The following is an 11047-nucleotide window of genomic DNA, read 5'->3' on the forward strand; positions in this document are numbered from 1 at the left end:
CCAAAGCGTTTAGGCTGAGAGCCACTTGCCACGGTTCTCTGAGCCAAACACATTCCATGCTTGAGAAACCAGGACCACAGATATGTGTTGATTTGCTCCTCTACTGTTGTGAATATCAGTGCTTTATTTTGAGATTCTGACAGAAAAAGAACAGCAAGTACAGTCATTAAGCTCAGATCCGAACCCACATGCTGAAAAAGCGAGGAAAACATGGGTGAAGCATTGAAACGAGAATGAAACCTATACCTAACACAAAGCAACTTCTGATCAGTACAGCAAGTGGACAATCATTAGTAATCAAAAGTGTCAAAAACAAACAAAGAATACTCAAGAAATTACTCATAGACATTAGTCATTTAATCAAGATGTACAGTAAATTATCTGCGATTAGCTTATAGTTCTCATAACCGTCCACTTTCACAACGACCCACTTTTATCTGTGGTATAATATCTGCAATCTACATTTACTTCATGTGTCCAAAATAATTTCCGCTTTCAAACTCAATGTTAATTCTTCAGTTATTTATGATAAAGCAAATTATTCATTCACTTTTTACTGAATTATTCAGTAACTGCCATGAAACCACCGGAAAAAAAAAATCAAAGGGCAAACGTTATGCGAGTGTGAGGGATATAAAATATGAGTGTTTAAGGTGGCAGTTCGATGGTCAGAACAATGTTCCTCCATGTCAGGGTTACTTAAAAACAACAACAGCAACAGCAATCTTACCCGATATCAATATTACAACCCAAATACTACCATAAACGTGCAGGAGACAAGGGGAATTCCCAGCCACTTTCTCCGCATTGCTTTGACCTGTTCACAGAAATTGATGACTAACATTAAAAAAGACCCAGGACATTTATTTTTACTCAGATACATTTATTTTTCTGACTAATCACTGGTTTCAGTGACTTAACCTGAGAGGCAGATAAAGTATAAAACAAGGACTAAGGCATGGTATGTTTTGGTAAATTGTGGATCATTTCTGTAGTTGTGGGTGTTTTTTCCCCACACACAGCTCTCACTTTTTGCTCAGCCCGTCTCTCAGATCCAATATGTCCTCTCTGTTTCTGTCACTGATCTACATCAAGAAAAACATTTGTGGAAATTACGGGTGCTTTCACATGTGCGGTGGTTAGACCGTTTTTAATCTGACCCTGGCCTGTTTTTCCCCTTTGTGTGGTTTGTTTGGTAGTGAACAAACGCTGCAGTCGCACTCAGGACCGGACCAAAACAACCGTGTCGATTTCGCTTGAATTCAAATGCAGCAAATGGAGCGATTGGTGTAAACGTTCTCTAATAAATTGTTCGGGCAACAAATAATTGTTTTACAACACAAAATTCTACAGCTTCTTCACTTGGGTGGGATACTTACTAGCCTAATCAGCCTGGTCCTGCACAACACAATACACCTTCTACACATCTTCAACACTATGCAGGTCTTTGATAACCAATCAGCTTTCAGATCTCTCAGTGCTGTATTTTGCGCCCTGGAGAAACCAGCACTCCCTGTGAGCATCTGGGCAGGAAAAGAGAAAACCCACAAACCTCTCCCTTTTATTAACTATTCTGGCTATCTCTCATATCTTGGCTTGTTTTCCCCTTTTTTCTCGCCTCAATCCACTTTCCTGTCTCTTCTCATTTTCCCTTCCTATACTATATTCGATCGGTCTTCAGAGTCAGCACCAACTATCTGAATGCGCAGCAGGTTTGTTTGCAGTAATTACTATCAAACTGTCAGAAAGGACAAAAAAGACAACAAAAAAACACCTTCCTTTCTCTCATTTTCTTTGAATCTTTTTTTTTTGCCAACATACCAGCTTTGGTGTCTACATGGCTTCCACAAACAATGTCACTTGAAAGGGAGCGAACGAAAAGGCGTTCTGGAAAAATGAATAGCGATGCAGCGGTAGCGCTTCTGAAGTGTTTCGTTTTCTTTGGTAAACGCATCAAACACAACACCCACCCAAATAAAAAAGGTGCAGGTGGGGTCAAATGTGCCTCAAAGGCGAGGAGCCACTAGTTGTACTGTACAGACATGCACGCACACTCGCATACACACACACGCACACACACACGCACACAGGAACACAGGAACCACAGGTGTGCTGTGTGTGGGCTGAGCACCTATGCATTTGTAGCCTGACTAAACAAACTTCAATACAGGAGGCACCATGTTTTTGTCTGAATGGCTAAGTAGAGATTTTTGAATTACACCTGATTTAGATAACAGCAGCAAGAAAATTATTTTTTTCAGACATTTACAGTTACGACATTAAGTCTTGGTGGTTTTATTATTATTTTTTCTTGCATTGATTTGACTGGGGAATTTATTTCAGGGATAAAGATCTGTGACATTAAACACACCATGTATGAGTGGCATCTTGGGAAAACCCTTATAAAACCCTTTTTTTTTTTTACATTTTCGACTTTCGACTGAACTGTTGTTTTTATGTTATGTCGTTGTAGCATACGAAAATCGGGTTATTCCCAAAAACGTAAAAAGGGACAAAATGACCGTCACTGTACCACGCTTACCCCGATGCAGAAATAATTGCCAATAAATGAAATTCTCTTTGCCAAATTTCTTCATGAATTTATTTTTTATTAGGTCATTTAAAGGTTTAACACTTGGCCCGCTGTTATTTGTGCGTAAGCCTTCCTCTCAGTTTTGAAGAGCAAGGGCCTCATGTACATTTTGACAGCTGGTATCTCGGACTGAATTGATTAAGCTCATGGACATTTCACTACGAGATGTAGCTGTCCATCAACTTGATCCTATCATAAAATTCAATGGCTCAGACATCTTTAGACAGATTGACTGCATTTCTAATTAGATGCCTGATTCTATCAGGCAAAAAGTAAAGGTTAGAGAGTAGTCTAAATAAAAACATTTCCAAGTTTAACAAATATATATATATATATATATATATATTTAATTGCCCAAAAAAAATGAATAATAATTTTTGATTGAAACCTGTAACCTTTTGCTATTTTTTTCAGAATTTACCCTAGCAACACAAAAATGGATTTTCCCTGGCAATCTCATATATTTTGGATGTTACCTCTGTAGAAACGATGTAATATACTAATGCATGGTATTAACATGGGAGAAGGAAAACCTCCACATAGCTATAATCACGGGCAGAATGGAAACACACTTTAATCTTCGCTTATCTCCAGGGGGTATGGAATAAACAGTGCTGCTAATTCTTATTGTTGATTGTGAGGGCACAATGGGTTATACGGAAGCAAACCACACAGTCAAGGGCCTGTGGACCCCCCAACATGCAGTTTAACAACCTGGCAATTACAACAACAGTAACCGGTCATTTATCGAAAGGGAAAAACAAAGTAAAGCTGACAAACTAGCTCAAAGCGAAAAGTGCACTAATGAGACCCTGAGTAAAGAACATTACAACCCAGAACACACAAGCTAGCTGTGTAGTGTTTACTAAGGTTTATGAGACATACATTTTTGGTTATAGCGCACCCCTTTATTAAACTCCAACTCAGAACAGGTACTTCTAGTGTCTATGAAATTTATGTACAAAGTACACAAGTAGAGAGGACTACATGAATTCAAACCTTTCTCTGGCTTGACAGAAGATGTTGTCATTGTTTATTCTTTGTTCATGAATAAGTGTTGCTTGAATATAAAACAACTAGCCAATATAAATCTCCATGGACCAACCAGTATGAAATTCTTGGTCCATAAGGTTTATATTGGCTTGTGTTGGTGCTGGTGTGGCAGCCTAATCTCCTAAGCACCGGACCGAACAAATCTGACATGGGTCCACTGGTGCACTATGCTGGTCATGCTATTGAACAGCTATGCTTGTCTAAGCTGTTTTTTTTTTTCATCATGGTCAGCAGTCTTTGTACTCGAGCCTTGTTAAACAGAGATGTGGCCTAAATGTGGAGTTCTATCCATCCAAAAACCTGATCTTGTGCAAAAAATTAAGACACGACGGTGCAGAATTGACATTTTAAGAAAAGTATGACCTCTCAGTCAGAAACCTGAACTACATTCATAGAAGACTTCTGTGCAGCCTCACATATGATATGCAAACTCTTATTATGGTTTAATACCAATTCTGGTTTCCAAAACACTTCAAAGTCAGATGTTCTCATTTGCAAGAATCGTTTGTGCATTAAATCATTTTCAGTAACCACTTTATCGTGGCCACGGATGTGGCAAAACCAGAGCCTTGTCCAAGAACACAGGAAGCAGGAATACACTCTGGATGGGACTCCTGTCCATAACAGCACAACATACACACAAACTATCACAAATTCTTTTATACTTTGGTTCGGATCAGAGAAGATTTCCATACGTATAACAGCTAAACACACTGAGCTCAAGATTGAACTACAGAATCTGAATCTGTAAAGCGCCATAGACCTATTTCATTAGACCACCTTTCCGTAAAGCTTTTTTTTTTTTTTCATCAATTTCATTTAATTGTGTCCTTCGTTTTGTCACACCTGACGTGATTCGCCATTTAAGTTAGAACGCATGCTGCTTGCTCCATATAAATACAGGTGTTTCAAACTGCATGTCAAATTCAATTGATAAAAGAAGCAAAATAAGATGAAGGTCTCGATCACGTGTTGGGTAGAAGGAGAGCCTCAGCGGGGTGTCAGAAAGAAGAGCAATGAAAAAGCAGCAGAACCGTGTGCAGCATTCACCAAATACTAAGCAATTATTCCATAGGCGTTATTCAGGTACTCAAAAATCACATTCAAACGTGGCAGTTTACACTTTTTACACTTTTTGAGAGAATAATTAATTGTGCTTTAGCCCATTTTTGAATATTCAAATGATTGTGTGAACACTGTACGGAAAATCATTAGCATGTCAGGGGCTTTTCTTCCCTCTAAGAGTACACGTTTTCTAATGATTTGGTCTCTGTATATGCCTCTGTTTGTTAAAAAGGACACGTGATATTCCTTGGTTAAACTGAAGCTGTGTAAACAATTGGGATTACTAAAGCCACCAGGTTATTGATTTGAAAGGGGTTGAGTGACAGGGGCTGAGTGATGCCTTAAGGCCAATTATTATTTATGACCTAATATCTGCAAAATAAATAAATAAATAAAGCTCAACGTGAGCTACGTGGAATATGGATGAAGTGCACTGACAGGAAGCAATAAAGTGATATGGTATCACAGGAAAGAATGCAGGAGTATACATGATCGAGTCGATGTCAGACATAATCAAACAGATCCTATGTTTAAAAAAAAAAGCTTAAGGGCATTAAAAGCCACAAATGCACAATATAGAGTCTCTGTGCACACTTATTCCCTTTGCAATATCCAAGGTGAAAATGAAGCTTGTGTTTCCTGACAAAATGAACTAAATTAACCTCTGATTGCCTCTGGCCAAGAAAGTAGCTGCATTGTGAATAATGCACACATGAGTTAAAACATCATTAACACACTGCCAGGCTAATTGCTTCCTAAGTGCACACTGTCTCATCGTGTTGACCGTTATCACTTTATCACTACTTGGACCTAAACCCCTCAATACACTCATGGATTCGAATATACATTCCGGTACATGTAACGAGGATTTATTTTTGTCTTTTCAGCTCATTTGTAACTGTTAGATGGTTGGGTTGAGAGTGACAATGAGAAATACAGTAGATGACGTGGCATGACTGAGTGCTCATTTCTGTCGGCTCAGACTTTCTCTTCAACCCATCCTGTCTGAAAGGTTTTCTCTGCACTCCATCACCGAGTAACCTGTAGCAGATGTGTTAAGTAATGACCGCCATTAATTTTGCCCCGTTCCATCCGCAGCCCAGACAGAAATAATGGTCCCACTGGGCCACCACCCTCCCACCTCATGGCTCTCAGCCAAAAATAAAACAACAACATCTAGGCTATCCTGAGTGGAATCTAGCCTGCGCTGATCCCTGATGCTCATGCCATATCGATATTAAAGTCCTGGACTTGAAAATGAACATGACACAGAGTGCAAATTATAATTTTGGATTCCAAATTTCTGATAGATGCAGCCAGAAACTGGTCAAAAAAATGTTCATGCAAAAGTGCACAAAGCAGTGATGGGCTGCTTCAATTTGAGCTGTAAATTATTCAGTGCTCAAGCACTGCATTGCAGGAAGGACTAAGCTGTAGAAAGATCTCTGGATATCCCCATATCTTTACCTACTAATGAAAAACAAGTAAAAGATGAAGCAAAGGAGGAAGTAACACTCGTTTCTTTGGAGTTAATGCTGGCACTATTTAGAGCACTATTTTGAGGTGATTTCATCACGTCTTTAAGCACATTTAAGAAAATTCAGCACTCTACTATGCACTGCACTGGCTGAGAGTGGAGAACATGCTATGATATCATACCTGGAAGCGGTTATCGAATACGACGCGATTCAAACATTCAGCATCTCCCTCAAATATCTGGTTAACAATTAGGTAAAGAAAGAAATATGAGAGATGACTTGTGGGTGGTATTGCCACCTCACAGCTCCGGGGTCAGTAATGTCGCGATGTGCCATTGTGTAAATGAAGACTTCGACAGGTTCTACCCATGTCCTTGAGGGTTTCCTCAGGTTTGCCGGTTTCCCACAAGTCTCAAAAACATGCATGTGGGTGGACTGGCTATTTTATCTTGCCCCTTGGTGTAAATGAGTGTGTATATGCGTGAGTGTATAGGTGCCCTTATTTGGTTACTGAAAATGAATGAATGGATGGATGGATGAATGATGTGGATTAGTTCCATAAAGCATGATTTCATAACGCATTGCCTTGTGGAAGTGTGAACCACATGCATACCAATGCTTGGAGTCATCGAGGGCGAATCGAGAGAGCACTCCTCGCGGAACATGTGTGCAAAGAGCACGTGGAACTGAAAGCAAGATTTCCCATTTTCCCCCCACAGGGATGTTAGTGCGCATGCGCGTAAGGAACACGCATACGCACCGCTTCTAAGAGACTGTGACTCCAACATAGTAAAGACTTCCCGGGAATTCAATGGGAGGATTGTTTATATATAAAACACATTATTTATACAATAAAATAAAATTATATATATATATATATATATATATATATATATATAGATATAGATATAGATATAGATAGATAGAGAGATAGAGAGATAGATAGACGCACTTACCCAGCCACCATTGTCCCGGATCCAGTTCTGCAACGGGCCGTTCAGGTAATCCGTCATCCAACTTGCGATGTTGTCCACCTGGGACGCCATCTCCTGGTTCACACTCTCCACGCAAAGGGTGCTCCCGAACTCAAAGAAGACCACGATGCGGCCCCAGTTCACCCCGTCGCGGAACAGCTCCTCGATGACTGCGGTGAAGCGGCGCTGCGCTGTGCTCGGGGTGAAGTGCAGCTGGTCGGACATGGCCGCGAAGTCGCGCTGGTATGTGCGCTCGATCTCGTCTCCGGCCTCACGCAGAACGCGGTGCAGCGGCAAGACGGCGCGCGGCCTGCGCTCCGCAACTTCCTCCGCCGCCGCCAGCAACGGCGGCTCCCTCGATCCGGCGGCTGTGTCGCGGAACTCCCACACGTAGCCTCGCTTCAAAAGTTTGTGATAGAGATACTTCTCGACAATATCCCGATTGTCATATGGACTTTGGTTTGCCATTTTTTTTTAAAAAAAAGAAAAAGATACCGTGAATTAAACTGGCGCACGGAAGGAATGCGTAATTTCAGGAGGAGAAGCTGCTGCTGCTGCTGGTGGTGATGGTGGTGGTGATGATGATGATGGTTGGGGAGTTGGGGGGGGGTCACTCGCAACGCATCTCAGAAACGACCTGCAAACAGTCCCTGTAAATCCTCAAACCCAACACGCGATCCATTTGCACGCCGGTCGCATCTGTTTTTCCTACGATCCCTACGGGGACGCGCGACGGCCGCGTGGAGCATTTAGACTGCACGACCGATACCGCGAATCGGAGAAGTTATGCTGCGGAGGCGCATGAAAAAAAAAAAAAAAGATCACGATGCAGCAGCCGAGGAAACCCGAGGAAGGAGTGCGCTTCTGCGGCGGGACCACCGCGAGCTTTCTGGCGCGCGAGCGTCAGCCTCGATCGCAGCGCGCGATCACAGAACGCCCCCTTTTTTCTTTCGTTTTTTTTTCCACCGTAGAAAAACTTGCAGCTCATTCAAGGCGCCGCTCCAGCGCGCGCGCTCTTCTCTCTCTCTCTCTCTCTCTCTAGTCCGGCTGCTGAATTATTTATTTCTTTTAGGATTTTCAGCTGCAAACGCGATCCCTCGGCATCATAACGCGTGTGTGACGAAAAGACATTTTTTCCTGCATTAGAATCTCACGCGCATTCTTTGTCATCTAAAAAAAAAAAAAAAAAAGACGGAAATCGGTATGAAGTGAGCGCTCGCGCTATACTTTTTTCGCCCCCCTGTTCTCAATATGGTGCTACATTGCAGCAATTCCCGCTTTCGTCCTTAGAAAAGCTACGACTCAAGATCTTGACGTTGTTGCGGAATTGAAGCTCGCTCATTCAGCTCAGTGTGTGTGTGTGTGTGTGTGTGTAATTGGAGACTCTGTGAACGCGCAGGCTGTTGCTCGTGAGGGCCGGTACTTCCTCTACGTCACCCATTCAATCTTTCACAGTGGTTACTAGCTGCGGCCAAATCCCAACCCGCCCATTCACTCCTTCCAAGTGCACTACAAATAGGTTACATTTACATTTATAGCATTTGGTAGACGTCCTTATCCAGAGTGACTTACAATTGAGCAGTTGGGGGTTAAGGGCCTTGCTCAAGGGCCCAGCAGTGGCTGCTTGTCGGTGCTGGGATTTGAATTTGTGACCTTCCTATCCAGCTACCACCAAACTATAGATTTGGTATACTTACATTATGCACCATTGGAGGTGGCTTTAAACTGTTCCATCATTGTGTGGATGGAAAGAGAAATGGTGTGGGGTGATTCTGAAGGAAGAGTACTGTAAGAGTGTAGTGGAGGTGAAGAGAGTTTCTGATAGGGTGATAAACGTGAAGCTAAAAGTTGAAGGGGTGATGATAAATGTCATCAGTGATTATGCTCCACAAGTGGATTGTGAGATGGAGGAGAAGGAAAAATTCTGGAGTTAGATGAAGTGGTAGAAGGTGTACCTAGGAATGAAAGATTGGTGATTGGGGCGGATTTAATGGGCATGTAATGGCCTTAAGGAGAGAAATGTGAAAGGGAAGATGTGGTAGATTTTGCTAAAAGGATGGAAATGGCAGTGGTGAACACTTATTTTAAGAAGAAGGAGGATCATAGGGTGATGTATAAGAGTGGAGGAGGGTGCACACAGGTGGGCTATGTTCTGTGTAGGAGATGCAACCTGAAGGAGATTGGAGACTGTAATGTGTTGGCAGGGGACAGTGTAGCTGGACAGCATCGTATGGTGGTTTGCAGGATGGTTTTTGGAGATGAAGAAGAAGAGAAGAAAAGTGAGGACTGAAAGAAGAATAGGATGGTGTATACTGAAGGAGGAAGACTATAGTATGAGATTCAAGGAAGAGGTCAGACAGTGGCTCTGTGGTGGTGAAAAGGTGCTGGATGATTGGGCAACTTCTGAAGAAATCATAAGGGATGAAAGAAAGGTACTTGGTGTGACATCTGGAAATAGAAATGAAGACAAAGAGACGTGGTGGAATGAGGAAGTTCAGGACAGCATAAGGAGTGGTTGGCAAAACAACTGGGATCGACAAAGTGATGAGAAAAGTAGGCAGGAGTACAAGGAGATGCGGCAGCAGGTAAAGAGGGATGTTGCGAAAGCCAAGGAAAAGGCATATGAGGAGCTGTATGAGAAATTGGCACTAAGGAAGTAGAAAAGGATTTGTAGCGATTGGCTGGAAGAGGGACCCGAGCTAGGAAGGATGTGCTGCACGTTAGAGCAATAAAGAATGGAGATGGAAATGTGTTAACTAGTGGATGGTTTGGATGGTAAAGCATGAAAGTGGATAGGATTAGTAAGGAGGAAGTGAGAGCAGCGATTAAGAGAATAAAGAGTGAAAAGTCGGGAGGACCCAATGGCATACCAGTAGAAGCATGGAGATGAAGCGTGGAGTTTTTAATCAGTTTGTTCAACAAGATTTAGAATGGTGGGGGATGCCTGAGGAATGGAGAAGGAGTGTGCTGGTACCGATCTTTAAGAATAAGGGAGATGTGCAGACCTGCAGTAACTACAGGGGAATAAAGTTGATCAGTCACACCATAAAGTTATGGGAAAGAGTAGTGGAAGCCAGGCTGAGAGAAGAGGTAACCATCTGTGAGCAACAGTATGGTTTAATGCTGATGAAGAGCACCACAGACAAATAGTTATTTTTTAAATGTTGATAGAGAAGTATAGAGAAGGTCAGAAGGAGTTGCATTGTGTGTTTGTGGATTTAGAGAAAGCGTATGACAGGGTGCCGAGAGAGGAGTTGTGGTATTGTATGAGGAAGTATGTGAGGGTGGTGCAGGACATGTATGAGGACAGTGTGACAGCAGTAAAGTGTGCAGTAGAAACAACAGACTGATTTAAGGTGGAGGTTGGACTGCATCAAGGATGGTCTCTGAGCCCTTTTCTGTTTGCAGTGGTGATGGACAGGTTGACGGACGAGGTCAGACAGGAGTCTTCATGGACTATGATGTTTGCAGATGATATTGTGATTCGTGGTGAGAGTAGGGAGCAGGTTGAGAAGAGCCTGGAGAGGTGGAGGTACGTGCCGGAGAGAAGGGGAATGAAAGTCAGTAGGAGTAAGACAGAGTACATGTGTGTGAATGAGAGGGAGGGCAGTGGAATTGTGTGGTTGCATGGAGAGGAGGTGGAGAAGGAGTTCAGGTACCTGGGGTCAACAATGCAAAGTAATGGAGAGTGTGTTAGAGAAGTGAAGAAAAGAGTGCAGGCAGGGTGGAGTGGGTGGAGAAGAGTGGCAGGAGTGATTTGTGATAGAAGGTTATCAGCAAAAGTGAAAGAAGAAAGTTTATAGGACTGTGTTGAGACCTGGGATGTTGTATGGTTTAGAGACAGTGGCATTGAGTAAATGACAGGAGGTGGAGCTGGAGGTAGC

At 42.5% G+C, this 11047-nt stretch overlaps 1 protein-coding gene across 1 annotated transcript in view; it reads right to left on the reverse strand.

Moving 5' to 3' along the window:
* bcl2a (BCL2 apoptosis regulator a) overlaps window positions 1-8941 on the reverse strand; it is a 52509-nt gene extending 43568 nt beyond the window's left edge. Inside the window, exon 1 of the mRNA XM_046833863.1 lies at window positions 7146-8941. Within this exon, the coding sequence (XP_046689819.1) occupies window positions 7146-7631 (486 nt within the window). The 5' untranslated portion in view covers window positions 7632-8941. The remainder of the gene's footprint in view (window positions 1-7145) is intronic.
* Between the last annotated feature and the right edge of the window lie 2106 nt (window positions 8942-11047).

This window comes from Silurus meridionalis, chromosome 21, assembly GCF_014805685.1.
Source record: "Silurus meridionalis isolate SWU-2019-XX chromosome 21, ASM1480568v1, whole genome shotgun sequence".
Taxonomy (NCBI): Eukaryota; Metazoa; Chordata; class Actinopteri; order Siluriformes; family Siluridae; genus Silurus; species Silurus meridionalis.